The sequence below is a fragment of the Micrasema longulum genome, unplaced genomic scaffold (genome assembly GCF_059751315.1).
Source record: "Micrasema longulum isolate JH-2025_06_02 unplaced genomic scaffold, ASM5975131v1 h1tg000430l, whole genome shotgun sequence".
NCBI lineage: Eukaryota > Metazoa > Arthropoda > Insecta > Trichoptera > Brachycentridae > Micrasema > Micrasema longulum.
The window spans coordinates 546,408-572,674 of NW_028277630.1; the positions used below are offsets into that span (position 1 = coordinate 546,408).

General features: G+C 32.4%; 1 protein-coding gene across 4 annotated transcripts in view; it reads left to right on the top strand.

Annotated features, from left to right (window-relative positions):
- Positions 1 to 26,267, top strand: part of LOC148281624 (alpha-galactosidase MYORG) — a 95,549-nt gene that overhangs the window by 29,656 nt on the left and 39,626 nt on the right. Inside the window, exon 1 of one of the 4 annotated variants that reach the window (XM_088226421.1) lies at positions 5,473 to 5,676. The exons of the other annotated variants lie outside the window; for them this stretch is intronic. Within the exon in view, the coding sequence (XP_088082547.1) occupies positions 5,596 to 5,676 (81 nt within the window). The 5' untranslated portion in view covers positions 5,473 to 5,595. Of the gene's footprint in view, positions 1 to 5,472; positions 5,677 to 26,267 lie in introns of those variants that run through there. 4 annotated transcript variants of the gene reach the window in all.

Sequence of the window (26,267 nt, forward strand, 5' to 3'; positions counted from 1 at the left end):
AAGAATTCTAGTAAACATGGACACAATACGAGAATATCAGAAAAATATCTTATACAACCTTCTACAACGAGACAAGGACAGTCGAGACTAATAAACCATGGACTGAAACTATACAATAAATACCAGACAAAACTAAGCAAAAGACTGAGACAACCTTTGCAAAAGATGTTAAAAATATTATCAATAACAGAAGAATGTTAATTTTAAAAGTAAAAATATTTTGTTAAATGTATGTAACCCGTAAGGGTTTATAAATGAAATTTTAAAATGAAAAAATATAGGTGTGTAGTATTTTATATGAATCCATTAAAATCGTTTAAAATGCATCAGCTTTTGACGCGAAAGTACCCAAATTTTGCCATCTGGAACACTACCCCCATAATCAATAAATTACAACAGTGCTACTAAAAGTGAACTGACGTTTATTGATAAAAACATAATATTTGAAATACCTGCCTTCTAATAACATACAAAATGATATGATGAACCGCTTATACACGCGTTTGTGTATATTCATATATAATATTCACGTAAAAACGTGAATTGAACAGAAATGTTGTGTCTCATTAAAGATTCACGTTTATTTGTTCCTGTCCATTCAAATTTGTTTAGAACATTGTCACGAATCTTAACGTCACAACTGTCAAGGCCAAACATGTTGCGTTTTTCTAGCGACGTATTTTTTTGAAAGTTCTTTTTTAAATTTATGCCTGAAAACATTTCTCGAAAACATCCATATTAATTATGAAAATACAATTATTTATTCTAAATCCATTTAATATATTTTTATCGGTTTAGAAATTGGACTGCCGTGCTTTTCCCATAAGGTACATAAATTAATGTTGATATTTCATGTTTTACTCTTATAAAGCGCTAATGATATTCTAATTAAAAGTTATTATAATGATACTGCTATTAAGAAATGGATAGTGGAGGTGGGTTGCGCACGGATCGATGAGTGGATAAACCCAAATAGGTAAAAATTTGTGTACTGTTTATGAAACTTGATCTACAGATCTATATAAATTGGTTATATTTTTTATGATTATTTTAGTTTATATTACTTATTATGTTAATGATAATTAGGTTTATAAGCTTAATTAAGTTTTTATTTTATTATTATGTTTACTTTGTTAAATAACTAATTTAAGGCATGTTTTACTTATTGAAAAATGTTTCCCTCGGCACGGGACACCCCAGTTAATAAAATGCACGATACAAGTTATATGGGAAAAAATATATATACACACTTATTGATAAACAATAAATCCCAATTTATATACACTTTAAACAATATACCTTGCGGTGTGCATTTTCATTACATTGTATTAATTTTTATTTTAATATGGTGAACACAAAATATTAAATAAAAAATGTACTCGTGTAAAAATAAATAAATATATTTATTAAATTTTTCTAACCAACTGATTTTTTTTTCACATTCACAACCCTTAAATTCAAAGAAAAAAAGCGCATTTGGTTAAAATTTAAAATAACCTTTTTTAAATCAGCATCCTGTAGATTTTAAATGGTTTGTGTGAGTTTTGTAAACGCGCCAGTTCTTGTTAATCGATATGTGCATATATTTTTTTACTAACAAATTACAACAGGGATGGAAAACATTTAAGAGTATGGAATGTCATTCCAATTTGTCTACAAACATTTTGACAAACTCAAAATATTGTTATAAAATTATTATTGAGAATTGGTCCGAAAAATTACCTACACAAAATATTTGATTAAGAACGGTCGATACTTATTCACTCTTTAAAAATCTTTATTTGTGTTGAAATACATATCAATCCAAATGGAACTCTTTATAATTTTAGCGTATCGTTTCCATGTATTATGGATTTTCAAAAAAAATCTCCTTAAAAGTTAGTTTGATTTTTCGTCATAATTTATCTTAGAATCGTACATTTTGTTGACTTTCTTGATAACAAATGTTCAAAATAAATAAACACTTACTCCTATGTTTTGTTAAATTTGATAGATTTATTATAGGTGAACAATAAAAAAAAGTTGAACAGTAGCTTCATAATTGAAGTCGACATATGTTTTATTTTATGAATATTAGGTAGATATTATTTTTTAAACACAATTTACATTTTTATGTTTAATAATTTACTAATCCAAAAATTTGATTTTCGACCATTTTCTTTTAGACGTAAATAACCGTGTTAGAAAATAAAAACAAAATGTGGTAGAGCGGGTACCTCGGACCTTTTGAACTGGTGTTCGCGACGCTACCACAAACCCCAACCCGTCTCGTTAATTATTAAGTAGGTAAACATGTAAGGCGATGAACAGCTTGCCCACCACATACCGCACTCCGCATCTGAGGACTTAAGCCTCCATGGCGGTGCCCGCATGCAAGGAAAATTGCGAACCAGAAATGCTGCCCAAGGGAGTTTTCGTAATCTGGTAGCCTTGCCAGCTTTGTGCTGAAAGAAGGTAATCCAAAAGTTCATCATGTGTACTCCAATGGATCGAAGAAAGGAAGGAGGCAAATTCTTCACCTGGGATTAAATTGATTTGACATGATCAATTCGCTGAAACGATTACAAAACTTTTTAAAAGCCTTCAATTATTTTTGGAATTTAAGGATACTCAAGTCCCCTGGTGGGCAAGCTGTCATGTTTTCAAAAATAATAAACTTATGAGTATTTCAAGATTATGAATAGAAATAACATAGTTTTGGACGGTAATAACAGACATAATTTTAAAAGCCTTTGATGTGGCTGATATATGCTTAATATACGCTAAAAATATTTTGCTAGACAGATTTGGAGATGGACATCGTCATCCCTTGTTCATGAACATGAATAATAAGGGCAAAAATAATATCATTATCAATATTCCTTCCTTTAGCACAATATTTGGTCAAAGGTCCTAGGATTATTTTTCTGCCAAATTGTTTAATATGCTACCACATAAAATTATGCTAAATGGTTTCAAACAAACAATATTTCAAAAGAGAAATCGAAATCTGACTGAAGAAAATCAAGAAAAAATGAATTTAATCAATAAATTGAGCAGCGTGTGAAATATGTATAAAAATATAATAATAATTTAAACACCGTACAGTCCTCCTTATAACAGGTTTCCCTAGTGATCAAGACTCTTAAATTAATTTTGTATTTTTTTTTTTTCATATTATATATTAATAAATAAATAAAATATATAGACATATGCATGATTAAAATTATTATGCAAATAAATGAAGATAATTTTTGACATTATGTAAAACATTTTAATTGTCACCGGTGAATATGTAGGCAGTAATAACTTACCTATTAACATAAATACTATCGAAACAGTGACGTCTGAAAATATAAGAAACCATTTTTGAATTGGTAATCAATCAACGATTACTTTGTTAAACGATTTTAAAATCAAAAGGTACAATTACTTTACTGACTAAAAACTTTTATAACGATTGCGTTCTGAGATTTTACCGCGTCAATTATTCAGAAAAAAATAAGTTAATGTATTTTTAATATTGTTCATAAAAAATCCCCACTAGACTTAAGAATGGATTCCTTTGTCAGATATTAAAAATACAATAAATTTTTCGATTTCGTTTTCTTTGTGTTAACTTTTATATTTTTAGTCAATCTGCTGCTGTAATTTATTATTTATTTATTTTACAAATATATTTACAAAATATGTTAAAGGTTTATCTTCACGATCATTTCTTTCGTGCATAGGGCAGGCTTTGGTGCATCAAATACGGTGTATTTTGATTATGTAAGTCTGGCGTCCAAGGGCAGTAAAAGGTTGAACTGTAAGAATAAATATTTCACCTTGACTCTGTCAGGAATCGATCAGGGGACCTGAGACCTTAAGTAACGTGCCAACCACTATACTACGGGGAGGACATTTAGCTTTAATCAATTTCCTTTTTAGGATTTTTGTCTAAATTTGGCCATCAAGTTAAAATAGATCATCCTGGGTTCTAGTACTGGTTTACACGGAGAACTATACATGGACATTTTTTTTGTTAAAATAAATATTTCAATTTTTTTTGTTCACATTTTAGTTCATTTTCTTATTAATATCACTTTTTTTATTAAAACAGTTCAGTTGAGATCAGTACCAATAATCATTTTTTTTATAAAGTATACAATATGTTATGTTTGCAAAATCAATCACCAATGACAGGCCAACAGCCACGCTCTGTGGAAATAAATGTAGATGTTAATAACTCCCTAAGGAGAAAATCCAGCCTGTCTTCAAACATTTGGACATATTCAAAATAATAGTATGTGAATAAATATAAGTAAATACTAGTATATAACCATTTATCGACTTTTAATGTAACTTTCAACCTCCTAGCCCCCTCCCCATCCCAATCTCCCACCCCTTCTATTCTCCAAAATAATACATAATATTTACCTAATTTTTAGTGCATGTTTGGAAAGGGTGGTGATTGCATTCCCACTTTGCATGTAAATTATATATTTTTTTGTAAATACTATGTATACTACGGTGATGGTAAAGGTGAAAGTGTATTTCAGTATTTGCATGTTGGTGTAGTGAGTGTCTTGACGGAGAGACTGGTACGTCTCGAAACCGGTAGACAGAAAAAGTTGGTAAGTGGTTATTTTACTAACATTGGTTAAAATGTTTGACCACAAAGTTAACGATTTAAAGATAAATACTATTATTTCATTTTGACCCATTGAGATAAAATTTATAGAGATGACTCTTTATACAAATCCAAGCTAAAAAGTCGTCCCCAAAGCAAAGGGAATGACCAGCGGAGGGAGCAAGTGTCATCACATCATATCACGGCGGCTTTGGCAAGCAAAACAAGTAGTAAAGTAAAAAGCACAGACTGTTGACATGGGTCTACTGTAAGTTCGATTTAGTATGTCGCTCCCTTTGTCACACGCTTCACCTTTGTTTGTCGTTTCACTATACGCCCGAATAACTGAGCTGGACAGAGACAGGAGATAACTCACAAATCGATAACATATTAACTAGACTTTTTCTGTATTAAATAGCTATTAAACATATATTGATTAAGATAAAAACATTATTTGCCGGTGAAAGGTTATACCATAGCCTTTTCTATCTTTTCCAGATCAATTTGTGCAGAATCTTAGCGTACATATAGGCATTTTAGTAATTGCAAAGATACAAAAGTAGCCGGGGACAGCTCGCAACACACTGAAGTCCGTTCTATCAAACATATGCCGATTGGCCGCAGGTTAAGGGACCATATTTCAAACGTTCTGGTTATTCTAATTATATACCTCATTGTTTTTACCACTTATAAAGAAAATCGCTATTTTCTGGGTTATTTGTACTTTTTATTCGCAAAATCATATGATCAAGGACGCCCCTCTTAATACCGGGTATTACGCCTCGGTTGCATTTTCCTTTTTACGTCAAAATGGCTCCTGGTCAGCTGGTTGATTGTGGACCAAATTTCACAAAACAACTTTATGGAGTGTGTCGGTCCTCAGTATACATCGTACCGGCGTATTCGGTGGATTTGTGTATTGCGGATCACGTTTGAAGGGGAGAAATAATTTGTGTTGTTAGTTTTTGTGTGAAACGGACGTAAAATATCTGACTCATTGTGAAATGTTAGAAAAGAAGCCTGAAGTTATTATACCTATTACTCCTGGTGTTATTCTGATCCGCGCCGGAGGGAAGTTTTACGGGGTAAGAATTAATTTTCACATCTTTAAATATTATGTTCTCCTGGTATTTTTTCCAGAAGTAACTTTGAATTAATTTTTTGTTCGAACAAAAAATTAGATTAAAAAAATGACATTCTTAGTTTAATTTAATAGAATAAATATTTAAAAAAATATATATATTATATTAATTAAATATATCATATTTAATTATAATAATAAAAATACGTATAAAGTTTTATCCAACTTTTATTTATAATTTTTTTACCAGTGACCGGGTTTCGTCGTGGCCGACATCGTCAGACTTTTATTTTTTTTATAAATAAAGGTGGAATTAAACTATCTAGGTATTTTTATTAATATAATTAAAATGCAGTTCCACCAAGAAATGTCACTTTAAAAACTCTATATATAAGAATAAATAATGTTATAAAAAAAATATGTTTTTGTGAATTTTCAATTATTTATACGAGTACATTTTTCCTCTTTCTAAATCATATCCTCTCAGTAGAATTATCACAGCTGTCATATTTTTTGCCTCAAAAAGTCAGTTAAAAAAAATAGTTTATTATTTCATTGTTCACTTTCCGTACCTTATGATGTGCATAGAGCACTGCTTCAGAGTACTTTGATCTTTTTTGTTATATGGTAAGGTGCGATTATTATGCTTCAAGTGCCTTTTTTATTTTTTACCGAAGGCCAGGAGGCCCAATAACAGTGATGAACTACATCACAGAATACCCAGGCTTGAGAAAAATCACATTCAATTTTTGTGTTCTCACCGGGAATCGAACCCGGAACCGGTGAGTCAAGCGTCTTGACCTCTACACCACGGAGGCCGTTTTCCACGGATTATAGTGTAAAACACTTGTATAATAAAATATTTCATATCGAACTCGTCGGGAATCAAACCCGAAATCACTTGTATGGTAGGCAAATGTGTTAACCATTTGACCACTAGGTACTTATAAAAAATATTTTAAAGATTGCATGCCATAAAATTAAATTCGTGATTTTTTTTTGTGAAATATTTTTGATTCAATACAATATGTAAATATAAATATTATTTACAAGGCCTAAATTAATACTGCAAAAAATATAATAAATGTAAAAAAATGATGACATAATTTGTCACCACTATTATGACATTCTCCAATCAAATATTGTATATTACGAATATGTAGACAACTAGGTAAATATGTATGCTTATTATTTTTGTTTTTATATGTCCGCTTCGTGGTTCAATGGTCAGCGCATTCGCTTACGATGCAAGAGATCACAGGTTCAATTACCGACATGTTTGAGACAAAATATATATTTTTTTACGCATAATTAAAAAAAATATTTTTTTTTACAATATACGTACGTATGAGGTAAAACAGAGTATACAAACAATAAAGGATAATTACATAGCAATGAAATACATATAAACAGTAAAAATAGTAAATTTAATTGTAAAATTGTTTATTTGTGAAATCGTTTCCTAACACTAAAAGTGCTACTTTTTAGATGTAATTGTCAGAAGTACCATATTATGTGTATTACATGATTTGTTATATTTGTCTGTTAGTAAATAGTAATTAAGAGTTAGTCTAAGATGGACATTATTTTTTTTATTTAAGTATAATGTACAGCGTTCTTAAAGTGATTACTCACGAAAACGGCGCTATAAAATTTTCGAAATTTATTATTATTTATTATTAAACAAAAAAATCCCACAAAGGCATGGCCTGTTCGTGGGTATACAAGAAATGTTTATGAATTTTTGCTCCTATAATAAATAGACAGGTACAAAACTTTTTATTATGAGTAAGAGAAAAGACGATAGAAGTAAAAGATTATAAGGATAGATTAGATTATTATTATTTTTTATTTTATAGTAATTAAAAAACTTAAAAGTTAAATTGTTACGATGTTTTACACCAGAATATTTCATAGCCCATGGACTGGGCACCTGAAACGTTATACTAATCATCCTGTAACAAGTAATAATAATAAATATATTTTAAAATTATTATTGAGTACTTGCAACGAATCGCTAATAAGTTTTGCAGAAAATAAAGCCAAATGTAAAATATCTCATAACACAAATGAAACATTGAGGGGAGATCCTTTAACCCACCATCCACCCGCAGCTGTTATAGAGTCCTGGGAGACTTTCTGTCAGCTTCGCATAGAGGAAAGTTATAATAAATATTTCTATGGAATACAAGCTCTATGCAGATTAAGGATGGTGGCAGAAGGATGTATGGACAGAGGCTAACACGTCGTACCCACTCCCAGGATCCTCAAGATCCCCTCAATGCCTCTGTTTTTTTTTTTTTAATATAAATTTACACAAACAATTTACATAAATAAACGTATCCAAACATACAAAAACAATTTCTTAACACTATAGTAACACAACAAACATAACTTACACAACAAACATAAGTAAAAACACGGATATTTACAATGAGAGAACGGCTTTGAATAAAGAAAGACTCCCTGGGTAGTCAGAGGCAGAGGATCCGAATACCACCCCCGTAAGGGGAGGACAAAACAAAAGAACGTGTACGCTCGGAAGAAAGCACAGTCCCAACACAAATGAAACAATTAACAGTACCTAACACCTTACAATGGAGATGGAGGAAGGAGCTAATGACCTGTCATTGGCTGGTTTAAGTGGCCACTTTATGCGCTGTGTAACATTGACCATTTTGCTCATGTTTTAAACTCCATATTTTTTCTATTCTTCGATCGGTTCAATTTAGTGAAGTTAAAGAGCCGAACCCTTTTTTCTTGACAAGGAATTCATCTGATTAATTATTTCACATACTAGGCAACGCCAGAAAACAATTTTCCGATTTTCATACTTCTTGGTGTTTGATGTTCGTGTCATGGTGATGTCTATTTCCTGTTGTAATGTGCTCTTTAAGGCTGTAGTCTGTACCGAAAACGATAAGGGCAGGTCTGAAGGTCATAAAAACGTCAATAAGATGTTGTTATAAATTAAATATTACAACCAGAATTATCTTCTTTTAAAAAAAAGATAATATAATTCTATAAAAAAAGGTTTCAACTAAAGTATTGCAATAAATTTGTTTTTTTTAAAAGTATTACTGAAGGCATGATTTTACGCAGGAATAAAGGGAAATGTCACAAAAAATTATGCGATTGAAAATGCTTCTTTTCAAAATCAAATATTAAAATTTATTAAATTATCTTTAAATTATGAGGATTTTTTTTAGTTCAATACTTAAGTCTTTATTGAGATTCCAGATACCTAAGTTCAGTCTAAATTTGAAATGGCGTAATCTGCCGGTCTAAAAGTAATTATAGTTTAGTTACACAAAATTACAAGTATATTTTTTAACAGAAATACCTTTAAAAAAATTTTTTTTCATCTAATTCACGTTTTTTTATTTTTTATTATTGCGCGATTAAAAAAAACATTCGTTTCAAAATGGCAAAATCGTTTGATTTCCTAATTTTGCGTTCGTTTTTCCAGACTACAGCCTTAAGGAAGAAATCCAGCATTTTGCCTACAAACATTTGAACAAACTCAAAACGGTGTTAACAGTACATCCTTTATTCATCATTTGAAAGTATGTATGTATTTGAATGTATTCATAAATCAATCATCCATGGCGAAACATGTTTTCGCAGACAATATGTGACGGTTATTAGAAGTAGCTGTCAAAATTTAAATATATTCAAGACGTAATGAATCACGGTACACGGGTAAAAATGTATATTCATGGATGTGATTTATTCTTCTTCTTCTATTAGTGCCCTGTCAGGTATCCCAACGTTGGCAATCACTCTGGCAAAAGTCTCCCTATCCTGTGCTGCGCGGAAAATCTGCTCCACAGTCCTGAAGCCAGTTCAGTTTCGCATATTTCGCAGCCAGGACATCTGTCTTCTTCCAGCCCCACTGTGACCCTCAATCTTGCCTTTCAAAATTAAATGAAGCAAGTGGTACTTTTCTCCACGCATTATATGCCCCAGATATGAAATTTTACGAACTTTTATGTTGGTTAAGAGTTCTCTGTTCGTTCTAGCTCGACCTTAGACTTCTGAGTTCGTTATTAGGTCTGTCCAAGATATCTTAAGCATTCTGCGATGCAACCACATCTCAAAAGCCTCCAGCCTTTTCATAGTGTTCACTTTCAAAGTCCAAGTCTCACAGCCATACAACAATACAGACCACACATAACATTTTAACAATCTTTGCCTTATTTTCAAGTTGAGATTAGCATTGCAGAAGGGGAATTTCATTTTATTAAAAGCAGCTCTTGCTGTCTCAGTTCTGCATTTAAACTTTATAACATACTTTTTTTAAATGTAAGTCAAACAAAAATATTTATATACAACAACTTTTCGATTTCGACACGTACTCGTCTCTTCGTCAGAACGAAGCTAACACCAACGTACTCCAAATATATAAAAAAAACTAATATCTTGTGAAGATAATAGTTGAAGAAAAAAAGGAAGGGGGAAGGAACAACAACAAAGTATTATTTTTGAGTTTTTTTAAAGTTATTTTTATTGTTAACTTTTTAAAATCATTCATATGTTGTTTAAATTCCACTTGTCAATGCGTTTTGAAGCTGCGAGACTTTTTGTTATGTTAGCTATCATATTATGTAAATGTTATCAACTATCAAATATCTAAATTTAGTAAATGGGGTCTAGAATTTCAACCGTCCATGCGCTCAGTAGCTGCAAGACTTGTTGTTATCTAACTTTATTTTTATAAATTTGCTTTTTATTTCGTTTTTTAAAATATCACTTAAACTCTAAACTTCACTCTCAAATAAAATAAAATAAAGAAGATGTAAATAGAGGCTAGATTTTTTACCGTCCATGCGCTCTGTAGCTGCAAGACGTGCTGGGATGTTTATTTATTGTACAGCGCCCTTAAGGTGATTTTCACAAAAATGGCGCCATATAAATTATCCTAACATATAAATATATATATATAACAACAACAAACGCCGTTTCCCAGTAGGAATAGGTAGAGAGGATAGAACATCATATCACTGTCTTTGCATACAGACCTCGCTTCCTCTGCATTCATACATCTTCTCATGCACGCTCGCCCATTATTCCTACTCTTGACATGTCCGTCTTCAAATATTTGATGGACTTGATCGTACCATGTCTTTCTCGGTCTTCCTCGTTTTCTGCATCCATCAACATTCGCATCGTAAATCCTTTTAAACGTTCTTTCGTTGTCCATTCGCTCTACATGTCCAAACCAACACAGCACCCCTTTCTTGATTCTGTCGACAATACAAGTCTCAGCCCTACATAGTTCACGGATCTCGACATTTGTGCACCTATCATACATCGTTTTACCACACGTTCACCCGAGGGATCGCATTTCCACAGCATTTAACCTACTTTCATAATTATTTTTCCAATTCCACACTGGTGAAGGGAGGAGTATGAATTTACTAGATTTGAGAGGCCATTACAATTTAATGGGTCAAATTTGGATTTGTATGGTGGAGTAATTAATTTCCTAAAGTAGAGACAAGTACGTCTCGAAACTGGTAGACCCAGGAAATTCGGTAAGTGATTATACAGGGTGTTTATTAAACCCTGTCACATCCGAAACCACGATGATCAGTATGAGCAAGAAGACATATTGGCACATTAAAATATTTTTTTAGAACAAATTCATTCATTAGTACCTGTAGAAATTATAATGGACTCAGTATTGATGTAGACATTTTTAACTGCACGTTGCATTTGTACATGAAATTTCTTCATGTGGTCGATTATTTGGGATAGTTGCTGAATGTGCATCTTGAGTGGTTTATGCTATGTATATGTGCCGCATGTAATGTATATGTTTGTATATGTTTTATATATGCGTTCATGTGTGTGCGTGGATGGCTCGGAGTGTACATTCGGTATTTTTATTTATTTCAATTTATTACCTTCATGGAAAACGCAAATGTCACTTGAAATTCTTATTTATTTTTTATTTTTTTGTCACATTTAATGTTTATATCTTTTACATAATTTATGAAAACTTAATTGGTCTTTTTATGTCAAAAAATTGTTGTTTTTAATACTTATTATGTATGACTGTATGTTTTCTGAATATTTTTTTTTTTAAAAGTATCACAAAAAGCAAATGGTTGCAAACTTCTGCAGGGGAGAAACGAGGAGGAGGAAGGGGGAATCTGATACTGCGCCGCACTATTTGTACCATTTTGTTTTACTTTTGGTGCTCATTTTAAAATGAGAATAAAAACGGACATAACTTTATTATGTTGACACTAAATACATAAAACTTGTTTATTGTTATTATTGTTGTATCAATAACGTTCCCTTTACAGAGTATCTTATAATGATGCCTTTATACAAATACAAAAAAATAACAAAAACACTTTTTGTAAATAAATTATGTCACCACCGCAGACATAACTTAACGATGTTTATATGCAAAACCTGTTTTAAGTAGGTAGTTTTGTTTTTCTTTCATTCGGTATGTTAATTCTCTGGGTTTAAAAAAATACAAACATGAAAACAACCTACTTGATATCCCAAGACAAAATAGCGGGTTAACTTCTTGGTTTCGGAGTTCAATACACAATGCAACAATATTTTCAGTTTGTCCAAATTTTTGTAACCAAGGACTGGATTCAACTCCCCGGGGAGCTGTTAATATTAACATATTACAACAGAGATGAAGAAAATTTTAGAGAAGGTATAGAAGGTTGATAAATCCACCTGGTCCAAGTAGAAGTATAGAAATCGAAATAATAAATTTTTCAGGCGTTGCCTAGTATGTATGTGAAATAATTTAATTACACGAATCTCGCCCGCATAAATAATGGCTTGAGCTCTTTAACTTCACAAACATCAACAGATGAAAGAATTTAAGGTATACAGATGTTCAAATATGACAACAGTAATATATGGCAATATGTTTTTTTTTTGGGTGATACCGTGTGCGTTGGATTTGTTTCGACGTTTCGGCTACCATTGCAGGAGCCATCTTCAGGGTAAACCGAGAGACTGAGAAACTGAAAGACTGAGAGAGAGGGTAAACTGAAGATGGTTCCTGCAATGGTAGCCGAAACATCGGAACAAATCCAACACACACGGTATCACCCAAAATGGAAACATATTGATAACAGTGGCCGTGAAAACCTTCGCACCTATTTAAATATATGGCACTTCAATATGGTAAACAGTAAACTCAAACATTCGGAAAATCATTGAGGAGTTTTCCACTTAAATCCCTCCCACTAAGGAAAATCCAGTCCTTATCTCCTCTCTCAGATTTTGTAAACTGGTGTCCTGACGAAGAGACGGGTATGTCTCGAAACCGGTAGACATAGTAGAGTCGGTAAGTGGTTATATAACCACTACAAATATTCAATAACATTTTGTAATTTGTATTTGTTGGGGTAGGGGAGACGCTGACTCGGTGGGGTGGGGACTTTAGAGGGACACTTGACTTCTAAGGTACACTTGCGCCAAAAATCAAAACACACGTTTTTTTTAGTTTTGTGATTAATTTGCCTGAGCTAACATGTGGCTTTGCAAATATAGCGCACATGCCAACTTCGAACGTTCAAGATACATGTGTGTTTGAATAACAGTTACATTTATGTAGTTCTTCTTGTGTCGTTCAACCAGGATTCAATCTAACCATAAAATAATAATGATTGTGACGAGGTAGTATTGAATATATCTTATGTTATGCACACGCATATATTTTCGCTAGCATAGATTCATACAAACAGGTACAATGCGTATCATGTATGTATTAAGAGTAATAATAAGCTAATAATCAATAAAAAATACGCGACATCCGCCGTGGCGCAACTGTGAAACTAGCGTCGCGGGTTCGATTCCCGCATGTTGCAAGAAAAAAATCCATTAAAGGTTTTTTTCTCAATTGGTCTGGGTGTTGTAGTGTATTTTTCATAAACTTTTTCCATATCCTCTCTATCCCATATGTTTTAGATATTAAAATCACGTACGACTGTGATACCTAGCTGGGATCTTCTTTTGTAACCGCATGACCAGAAATGTGCCAATGTCTCTTTAAAAAAAAATCTCTATGTCCAGTACATTCATAGTTAACGTAACTTCAATGTAAAACATGAGGTTCTAGACATTTTTTAAATCGTGAATCACTTGTGTTAAAAATATTTACAATATTCCTACATTTATAAGCAATAATTGCCTACCTTTTAATGACGTTATTGTAAATGACGCTGGATCAGCAGTTTTCTTCCGGAAATAACAAATTTTGTTGCCTTGTATATTTTTGTGGTACATGGTACATGAAACCAGAGTATTTGTACAATTTCTGGGCAATCCAATAGAGAGTTGACTAATTTATACAGAAACATTAAACTAAACATTTTTCTACTGTTATTCAACGAAGGTAGTTTTATTTCTGTTTCTAGGTCTTTATAGCTTTAATCTATAATAATATCTATTGGAATGTTGAGCTAGTAGTTAATATGTCACATTATTTTGACATCCATCCATCATCAAATATTTGTTGGCTTTGGACATTTCATATCTTTCCCGGTTTTCCTCAATTCCTGCATACATCAACATTCGCATGCCTTATCTTTTTGGCGATTCTTTTGCTGTCCATTCACTCTCCATGCCCAAACCAGCGCAGAACTCCTTTCTTGATTTCGTCACCCTACATAATGCACGGATAACTATTTTATGCATTGTTTTAAATATACCAACAGCATATAATAGATTGGTAATAAATAACTCCTTATTACGTCTATTTTTTATGTATTTTTTTAAATATACGTACATACGAGTATACGTACATGTTTATTTTTTGTATAAACAGAAAACAAGTCGACAATATTTTGAGTATGTCCAGACAGGTCTTAAGCCCTGGACTTCCATATTCCCTTCTCAAAAATGGTTTCCCTCTATGTTGCAACAAATTTAAGATCAGAAACAAGTAATTAGAACATACTCACTACACTTATAACCGTGATGTTCACAGTTACACAAGACAAAGACACAATCTACATCCACCTGGTCCTGGCTTGTAGGGAATATAATAGGCTTTCTGGGTGGTATTTGAGGCTCTAATAATGTGGCCAACAGCCTTAAGCCGTATTACCTCAGGCAGTATGTGGAATTTGTTATTAATTAACATATTAGTTTATTTGTCTTTTGGCTCAAAATTAAATGGCTCAAAATTAGACAGCGGAGAGACTATCACTCCCTTTCACTTCTGTTTAATGTACTTCATAGTTCTAACGCTCCTATATACCTGCGTGAAAAAATTCAACGCTTATCGGTGCATGGTTTACCTCTTCGTTCTAATTCTCAAGGCACTCTCTTAATACCCATCCACAATTCCTTTTTCTTCTCTAACTCATATAGTGCCCATGCGGCTCGACTGTAGAATCATCTCCCACCCACCATAAAAAATATTGCTACATTATCTCTGTTTAAATCACGTCTGAAGAAACATCTCCTTTCTCTTCTTTAATCTCTCCTCCTTTCCTCTATCCTCTTTTTTCCTTTCTCCTATTGAGTAATCGTTTTGATTTAAGGTAATTTGTAAACAAATCGTTTATTTATACTTTTATATATCTTAAGCTTTTTAATCTTTATTTTCTATTGAATATGTTCTGAAACTTGAATTACAAAAATAAAACTATTATTTTATTGGTTGTTTGGAAGAAATTGCCAATTAGCAATAAGTCCGCCAATGTACAAATAACATTATGTACAAAAAGTTAAATATATAAATCTTTATTTTGCTTGTTATAATATTTTAATGTTTATTATTTATTTATTTATTTATTTATTACATTACACATACATTTGTTAAGGACAGAAACACAGCGACACAATCATGAACGACCCATGTCTGTGAACTTGCTCCGACTCGCTAGAAAATCCGTGTTGAGTCGGGGCACTTGTAATGCATTCATAACCATACATTCACACACATACATACATATATATTCGCACATACATATTTATATTATATTTTATACATATATATACATATATAAATAAATTATAATAATTGTGTGTTCTGTCGTGAATGTATATTACAGTAAATGAAATTATCTTAAGCCCTAAAAAAATGAGTTATTTTAACTCATGGGGAATACATGTAATATTATATTGTAAGATAAATAAAAACAAATGTATAAAAAAACCCAGTCCAACAACGCTACCACGAGACCACAACTACTTTCAAATTCACAACTTATCCAGATTCATTTAATTTTTGTAATATTTTCATCACTCTCGTATTCACACTTTATGATATTATTTTTGGTATGTATATATATTTACATATTTATACACACACAATTCTGGGTTTTTTATCCCAAGGGGGAGTAGGTATATTATTATTTATGTCACTACAGAGATGGGTAGAATTTTTGTTTCAAGATTATGGATATTCGAGCGTTTACAGGGCTTATGACCTGTCATAGGTTGGGTTCAAGTGGCCACTTTTATGTAGAATTCTACAACATTCCCCATTCCGCTTATTTGCGAATATCCATATCGGTGACATTTTTGGTTTTAGTATATATGTCATGAAACAGGGAAAGCTTTCGCTAGCGCGTTTGGAGCGAAAATTCTACCCATCTCTGTGGTGATATAAATAATAATACACTTTATGATGCTTAGGGCACTAAACGAGTATTATTTTGAGAAAACATTAGTGTTTTATCACACGAGTACAAGATCGTCGGTCAGTCGGTTCAAAAGTCATTACTGGAGCTGTGTCAGATATTGCAGTGAAAAACCACCTGTCAAAATACAAATAATGTCGGCCTTGGCAGAATTTACTCGGCGATTGAACTATTAAAAGAATCTCTTATTTCTATGTCGTTAAAATCATTCCCCTTCCGCACCCAATGGTACATAGGGGCACTGCATAGGTAAACCGAATGCAGCGTATTTAACCGTAAATGCAAGGTGATCATTCTTACGCTTCAGGTGCCAGTCTAGAAACAATGACATACTGAAAGTACATTCCTCTACAAATCCGTTTCAAAGACTGTGGGTCTTTGTATCGGTTTCATTCATACAAAAAAACAACGTTTTAACAAAATTTTCAATATAATAAATGGCGATTTTAATAGAATTTAACTATACTATTTTTGGTGCCCCTCTCACTGTGCGTTTGGTAAATTATATGGAGAACCTTTGTCGTATATTGTCATTCATCCTCAACACCATATTTAAAAAGCAAATGGCAGCAAAAGTATCCATTATAGTAATTTTATAAATGTAATGACATCAGATTGGATTTTTATTATCAATATTTCAAAATTTCTTAGCTCCGACGCCCTACATAAGTCACTAAAAATAAATCCCACAATGCATGCAGCACTGCTTATTTAAAGGTTATTAGCTGCCTCAATTTAATCAAGTCACAGTGAAAGGATTGTTAGTTTGTTGGTACTACGTTTGACAATTTCAACACCGAGGGTTAGCAACACTACTTTCCTTTGGTGGGAAAGGACGGCACAAAATATTATTTCAGTTCATACCCCGTGACATTGGGCTCCGTGGACAGTATGTAAAATTAAATTTACTAACCATTCCGCATATTCTCCAAAATACGAGATTTTTGCAAGTATATGTACTGCAGTTTGACAACCCTTAAACTCAATATTTCACGTCCACCGTACAAGGAATCGATCCCTCCTGGGATGGTAGGCGAACGCGCCAACTACTACACTGCCAGGCGGACATTTCTTCACTCGGTTTTCTTTTTCAGAATTTTTACCTTAGAGCAACGATTGAGTCGAAAACTCTCGTCGAGGATTCTGATTATTTTACACACACAGAACTGTAAAAAAAATGTATACATGCTTACTATAATAAAAATACACAACAAGCGGTGGTTTTAAATGCCCGTAAAAAATAAAACTACAATTTAAAAACAAAACTTTTTTTAATGAAATCTGCCTGGGATTGAACCCGGAACTTGCACGCATGAAGGCGCAATGAGTTAAATACTTCACTACGGTAAATAAATGTAAAAAATGCATTTAAAAAAAATATATAGCATATGACTATTCTACATTACCACTATAAAGATGTCCTTGAAAAATATTATGATATTACCACAGACTAAAGATATGAATAAATATGACAAATAAAATAAACTGCTTGACTTACCTCGGCGTCATAAAAAAAAAAAAAACATGAGCTTAACATATAATTTATCAACATATTACAACAGAGATGAAGAACATTTAATAGAGGATAATATAGAAGTCTTGGCATCTACAGGGCTTATGACCTGTCAATGGCTGGTTTAAGTGGCCACTTTACACACTGTGTAACATTCACCATTTTGCCTATGTTTGAACATCCATATTTCTTCAATTCTTCCATTTGTTGATTTTAGTGAAGTTAAAAAGCTGAAACCTTTATTGTTGTGAAGAGATTCATCTGACGGAATTATTTTACATACTAGGCAACGCCTGAAAACAATTTTTCAATTTTTAACCACCACCAGTTGGTTTGGACCAAAATGGTGAATGTTACACAGTGTGTAAAGTGGCCACTTAAACCAGCCATTGACAGGTCATAAGCCCTGTAGATGCCTAGACTTCTATATTACCTTATAAAAATGTTCTTCATCTCTGTTGTAATATGTTGATATAAACAGCTCCCCTGGGAGTTGAATCCAGTTCTTGCCTACAAAATTTTGGACAAACTCAAAATATTGCATTTAATTTATTATTTATTTTATTTTATTTATTTAAACACTTTATATACTTGTAGATATACAGTTTACATACATATGCACAAGGGCGGGCATATTGCCTTAAGACAATTTCTTCCTACCTACCTAAACCATTCAATTTGAGGAAACCAGTGGTATATGAACATATTGTTAGTTTATGAAAAATTTCATTAAAAAAACAAAATTGATATATAAATGCATTCTTTAAGAAGTAAAAATTGACTAAATATCTACACCATACTATGAAGAGAGGAGGGGGTAAATGGGAAGAAAGGAGGGAGAAAAAAGGAAAAACATAAATATTTAGGAAATTACATTTCATACGTGATTTGAATGTAAATAAAGAAGGGGCGGGGCGTCTCTGACATTAGTGGGTAGATTATTCCATAATCGAGCAGCTATTACTGGAAAAGAGGAGGCAAAAAATTAGAATAATTAGAGCGATGAATGGGTATTGATAGGGTTCTATCGTTACTAGAACGAAGAGTTAGTACTTAAGTATTACTATTAACAACAATGTTATTATACAGATCGATTTTGATTTTAGATTTATGATGCACATTTTATTTTAATTATTATTTATTATCACTTACCGGCTTATTTACAGACGGTTTCGAGATGTACCCGTTTTTTCGTCAGCACGTCTCTCTAATTTTTCTTTATCGGCCTCGTGGTGTAGTGGTCAGCGCGTTCGCCTACCACGTAAGAGGTCTCAGGTTCGATTCCCGACATGATTGACATGAAATATTTATTTAAAAGGTGTTTTTACGCTAGAATATTTCATAGTCCCTGGATTGGCACCTGAAACGTAAGACTGACCCTCTTACCTTCATGTAACAAAAAAATGATCAAGATATGCTGCGATTGGTGTACCAATTCAGTGCTCTATGCACTAATAGGTGCGGAAAGGGAATGATGACGAAATTATCCATATCATACACCCACATGTTGTAGATTTATGGTGTGTAAAAATATATTTATAATTGGTCGTATTTGATGCAACAGAAATTAATAATAAACATTAGATACGATATATTCATTGTATCACTTTTTGATTATGCCTTTATCATCAAAATCTGATATTAAAAGATAAATCTAATAAGAAAACAAATGCAGGCATAAATCTAATAATGTGTTCATATGAGATATTCTAATATTAATTTTATTTCACCTATGTTCAGTGATCTCAATATATGCGTAAATGTAATGATGTCATGTAACTAAAGGTAGGATAATTATTACTCGCAAACAATGTAGTAACGTTTTATTTTAAAACGTTTAAAAATGCAGTTTTAAGCAAGAAATGTTTACAAAGACATTAAAAATTAAACATTATTAACCCTTTATAGATTTATATACATATACCACTAAAATTGAGGTATTTATTTTCTAATATTTCGTATTATTAATAAGTCTTATGTCACGAGAGTATCGTAATAATAAACACCGGTAGATGAATCTCCCACTCATTTAAAGAAAAAAGCAATACTTTTATTGTCTTAAAAAATATCATATTTTAGGTTGAATGTTCGTTTAATGTGTCCAATTAACGTTAACAATTTTGATTTATTTCAACTTTAAGTTCAAAAAAATTTAGGTGCTTTGACGGAATAATTGCTAAAAGCAATATCTTCCGGCCAACCAAAAACGGACCAGTGAAAAATTTGACAAAATATGTACTTTAAATTAAAATATACATATTTTCGAATGACATGCAGTTGTTTTTTAGTTGGCAGATACATTGATCAATAAAAATAATTTCACTGTTATTTATTTTATTTTATTTTTTATTTATTTTATTTTTTTGCAGCCCAACAGGCCAGGAGGCCCAATTACTTATTATTAGTGGTGAATTACATCACAGAACACCCAGGCTTGAGAAAAATCACATTTTTAATGTTTGTGTTCTCACCGGAAATCGAACCCGTAACCTTCCGTGCGTGAATCAAGCGTCTTGACCACTACACCACGGAGGCCGCCTATGGAGATATATAATAAACATATATGTTAGTCTGCCTTATCACGTGTATTTTCCTACTAGGGATTACTTTATAACATATACGAGTATAAAAAAATATATAATAATAAAAAAATACCTAGTAAAATAAGTTTTTTTTTTCATGTAATCAACGTTAATTTTTAAAGTATCTATATGCGGTGCATAGGGCACTGCATTGATACTACAATTTCGGCGTATTTAGATAATTTTTGTTACATGGAAGGTCAGGTGATCAGTCTTTAGTTTTGGGTGCCAGACCTGAAACATTGAAATATTGAAATGTAGAGCCACCTTGAAAACCAATATATTGCGTCCATTCGGTCAGGAATTGAACCTAAGGCCTTAAAAATGGTAAGGAAATGCATATATCGCTACACAACAAGGCGGACTCATCGCGGCTCGATTTCCGTTTTCAGGATTTTTATCTGAGAATACCCATCGAGTCAAAACGCTCGAATAGGGTTCTGGTTCTTTTTCACACTCAGAACTGTGTACTGTATCCGCCCGGATACAGGTACTGGATTACCGATATATTTTGCAAATAAGTTATATCTGCCTGCTAGCTGAAGTAATCTGCTTTTCAAAAACTGGTTATTTTATTGTGTACATATAGGAACTCGTAATGCATGAGCTTTATTTTAGGGCTTCGCAAAATGTCGTTGAGTGAAACCTTATTAAGGTGCTTTGCCCTCCCAAGAACCTCTTTTTACTTCTCACACAGATTTGGGATACGTGGACGAAACCGGTTATTAAGCAAAGGTTTTACAAAGGGACCCACCAACAATGTGGTCCTTTTATGTAGGTTGTACGTTCCTACCTGTTTCACCTTTCTGCTCTCCTTTGCTCTTTTCTTGTATTTGCAATTTACACAACTCTGTACATTTAAAAAATATTTTTATAAATAAATGTTACTAAATATTTGAATATAATAATAACCAAGCGACTTGTCTATGTATACCGGCTTTATTATAATCGGTGCATGTTGGTGTTAGCTTCTAATAGCACGTGCTCCATACGCGTGTTGTTTTGTATTTTTGTGCATCTGCTATGCTGAAAGTGTACAGTGGGATTTATATGTTCGTGTAATATATGTCCTAATGATGAAACGGGCACATCTCGAAACTAGTAGACATGTAAAAGTCAGTGAGTGGTTATACACATATAGTTACAATTATTTACATTTATGGAAATATTATGCGACAAAGTTAATGCTCTGAATGTTTATTTTGTTTGTCTTCGTTCAAGCTGATAAATAATAATAATACAAATATGTTTTACTCGATGGATACTCTTAAAAAAATACAGTAAATGGTCAGCGCGTTTGTCTACCGTGTAAGAGATCTCGGGTTGAATTCCCGCCTGGGTCGCCATGAAATATTTATTTAACTCTTGTGTGGCTGTAATGTCACACTAGTCGACATACGATACAAGACTTGATATATCTCTCTTATTTAAAAAAAATATGAATACGTGTTTTTCGTAATCTTAAAATTGTCATTTTTAGACCGGATTTGGAAAGTAAAATTTGTATTACCATGCTGGATTTTAACACAAAAAATATTTAACCTAGCTACCCGAAGAATGATGTCCGCAAATATAGCGATACTTCTGTATTAAATAGAGCACGAAGATAGAACACATAACAAGGTAGACAGAGACGCTGTTCTGTAGCCGCCGTAGTCGGTGTTGTGTAAAACAAATTCAGTTGGTTGTTGACAGTGATGGGGACGCACGCGGCGAATTTATGATTTTTATTTTTTTTATAGAAAAGGAATTATTTAACAGTACGTCTCCATAATTTTTTTTAATGTCTGAGCTTAAGGATATTCCGTCTTTTGCTTGTGGTAAAACGATGTTACACCCCGCGCGCAAAGTGATTTTTTACCAGTCATTTAAGAATAGGGTATTATCACACTTTTTTTTTATTAGCTCAAAAAATTGTTTCAAAAATCACCATCCTATCAGTAATGTTCTTATTTAAATCGGTTAATAAATAAACGAAATAAAGGATATCAAACTTTGGTTTTTTATATTCCCGCTGAAACGCTCAGCTCGGTGACGTCATACTTGTGACGTCACATCACGTCGTAGAGTACATGAGACAACTTCAGTCAAGTGTTTGCGAATCTATGAGTTTTTATTGGTAGTTTCGTCACTTTAATATAAAAATCTTGTAACCCCGATTTGTCATCCAAGTTCTACAAAATATGAGAAAAAAAATATCGTATCAAAACATCAAAAGTCGTAAATCGAAGAAAATTAATTTTCTCATTTATTTTATTAAAATATACGGCACAATTACCTTTTACGCAATTTTTAATACGAACATATTTAAAACATTTAAGTTTGTAAGTGAAAATTCTTGATGGATATTCATTGTAATTTATTATGTTAATAAAAGACGGGTGATACTTTGACTAAATTATCTTAAATATTTGTATATAACCACTTAACGACTTTTCTATGTCTACCGGTTTCAAAGGTAGTTTTAACACTGGAATATTTCGTAGTCCAGGAATTGATTGGTTGTCTTTCTTACCTTCATGTAAAATCATCAAGATACACTGCGATTGGCGTACCAATGCATTGCCCTATGCGCTATTAGGTGGGGAAATGGAACGATGATGATGATGAACAAATATATGAAAACACGATACTAATTGATGGGATGATATTTGGTACAAATTGATTTACCTTAAGTTGTGTGTGAATTTTCCCAATGCGCGTAATGGTATTACAAGATAATGAATGTTGTGCAAAAAATGAGTTCGCGTCACGTGGTTATTAACCTGAGCGACCGGGTTTTCCCGCCAAAACAAAATAACTTGCCGCCAAAACAACGCCAGGCCATAAGGATACAAGTGCCAAACAGAAAAAATATTCAATTAGTTTTTAATAATGTTCAAGTCATCGCCTTCGCCAAGGTCAAAGTCAGTCGTACAAAAAAAAGTACATTTACAAAAATATGATTGCGCTGATCAATCCTGTATTCATTCTTTCGGAAAAAATCTTGTTAGTGATTGTCTAGAGGGGTTTTTTGTGTTATCACACAAAAATGTTAAAATATTACATCAGAGATGGAAAACATTTTAGATAAAGGAATATGGAAGTCTCGGCGTTTATAGGCCTTACGACCTGTCATTGGCTGGTTCACGTGGCCATTTTATGCATTGTGAATTCACCATTCTGTCTATCTTCAAACATTTTTTTTTCAATTCTTCCCGCTGTTGGTTTTCACCTTTCTGGATGCGGTTAAGATTCATCTGACTGAATTATTATTTTTTTATTATTTTTATTTTAATAGTATAATTATACATTTTTACAATTTAAAAAAAAATTTCATCTGTTATATTTTTACTAAAACTAAAATCCCACCAAGCCACTTTTTGTAGCTTGTTGGTGAAGATTATATTTATACTAACTTAATAATATTATTTACATTTATAAAAACAATGAATAACAGATAAAAATTCACAGCCGGAAAGATCAGAATAAACATGTTTATACAAATAATAATATATAAATTTATTAATTAAATACAAGAAAATATATAAAAAATTAAAATATTTACACCTAAGCAACTATTCAAATATAAACTCTTGATCGAGTAGCCACTCTCTTATTTTGCTCTTGTTACAATGCGAGTTACATTTAAGTTCTTTCGGTAATAAATTAAAAATTCTAGGTACTAAATATTTGAGAGTTCTATTTCCATACTTATTTCATACTTTTGGTACTACCAAGCCATCATTAGGCGTGAAGCGTGTATTATGGTTATGTTTGAGAGGAAGCTTGAATGTATTACTATTAAATTGTTCCAAAAATGATGCAAAGCCACAGTAGTCCTCGAACAGGCAGAGTTTTTATTGTTTTGTACAGGAGATCATTATTACTTCTTTGTTCGTAAATCTCAGCAGGTACAATTCACTTAACTATAGAATACTGTAGACCTTGGATCATTTTAATATTGGTTTTAGTCGAATGTCCCCACGACTTTATACCATATTTATTATTGATTCTACTAATGAAAAATAAATAATTTTAAGAGTGATTTTGAGCAAATAAAATATAACTTATAAAAAGTACTCACAAGAGTCCGCAATCGATCATTTCACCCTAAAATTAGGCAACGCATTCAAATATTTGTCTTGGACCATTTGGTTTAATCAACAATATTTTTGTCGATGTCAAAAATGTTTTTTTCAAATAACGAAAATGTTTTTTTATCTTTATTTTTCAACAAACGCGTGAATTTTTACTAAGTCAATAAATATATAGATTGTTTTTTATGCACGTTATTAATCCTGTATTCTGGCATATGCATAATATAGTTGTCTTAAATAGAACAAGAATCGTGGACGAGTTTTTTTGACTCGATTGCTGCTCACAGGTAAAAATCCTAAATTAAGAAATAAAATTAAAATATTTTTTAAAAATATTATTGTGGTTGGCGTTTCGCCTTCCATGCTTGAAGTCTTGGGATTTATTCCTGGAAAGATCGACATGAAATATTAGTCTTAATAGAAGTTTATTAATTTTATTTTTTTTATTTATGCATCGGCATAATAAAGACATTCTTCCAAACAAGCAACATAATAAAAGGTTTACTAATAAGAACGATAGAATTTAAAATACTGTATTATTCTGTTTATAGTGCTTTTTACTGAATTTGATCAAAAATATTGCGGAATGGTTTTATTAGATGGTTCGTATTATGCCATTTATGATATAAACAAAATGGTGTTTAAATGACCAATACTTCTCTTGCACTGATTGATCAGGTGACGACAATTTTCAATAACTCTGTGCAGCATTTTAGATGGTATGGCAGCTATTGTGCAGCGAATGTTGGCTTCAAGCTCATCAAGAATCCTGGGTTTGTTGGTGTAAACTTGTGATTTAACATGGTCCCACAGAAAAAAGTCGTGCCGATTGGCTTACTATCGTGTAGAGTAAATTCAGTCTCCAAATTTTAAATTATGCAACAAATAGCGAGCTCAGAAGGCGCACGAAACAAATGCGTACGAAATCTTCTTTGAGTAGCAAACTAAACTCCTTGAATTTTGATAGAATATTTGAACGATTTGCAAACACTGCGGCAACGTGAAACAATTCATGATGAAAAATGACAAACCTTACTGATGACAACTGACAGCAGATGACAAACTTTGACATTTAAACATGGTCGCCATGATTTATAAAAATCCTATCGCCACTATTGGTAAACCCTGTATTTATGTGCATAATTTAAATTTTAAAACGTATGCGAGAAAAACTAGCAGTATGTAAATAATTTAATATCGATACCTAGTCTTTAATAGGAAAAAGCCAATAATTTCAAAAGAAAGGGGGATATATTATGGAAGAGAAAGGAGTTACCGTATAAATATTTTTGATAGTGGATGGAGATGATTCTACAGTCAAGCCGCATGGAAACTATTTGAGTTGGAGAAGAATGAAGAATTGTAGAGGAAAATTAAGAGGGTGATTTGAGAATCAGTTATTTATACGACAAACTGATGAGTATTGAGGTTTTTTACGTATACAGGAGCGTTAAATTACAATAAACAGAAGTCGGAGAAAATACTGACATATTTAATTGTCCCTTGACTCGTACCTGAGCCTCGATTATGATGGAAAGATAAAGACAGCGAACATTCACCTTGACAGTATAGTTGAAGATAAATTCCCTCTGGCGATTATAAAGATATACTACCGACAGCCCCCTTCAAGTTTTGGGTAGGTATATCGATATGATTCAAGGGGAAACGTACGTCACGGTACACATATCTACGCTCTAAAATGACATAGCTTCAGTAAATTTCTCCCGACCGACTGCAAAGATATAGTACCGATACCCCCCACCATCAAGTTTTCATGTAAGTAC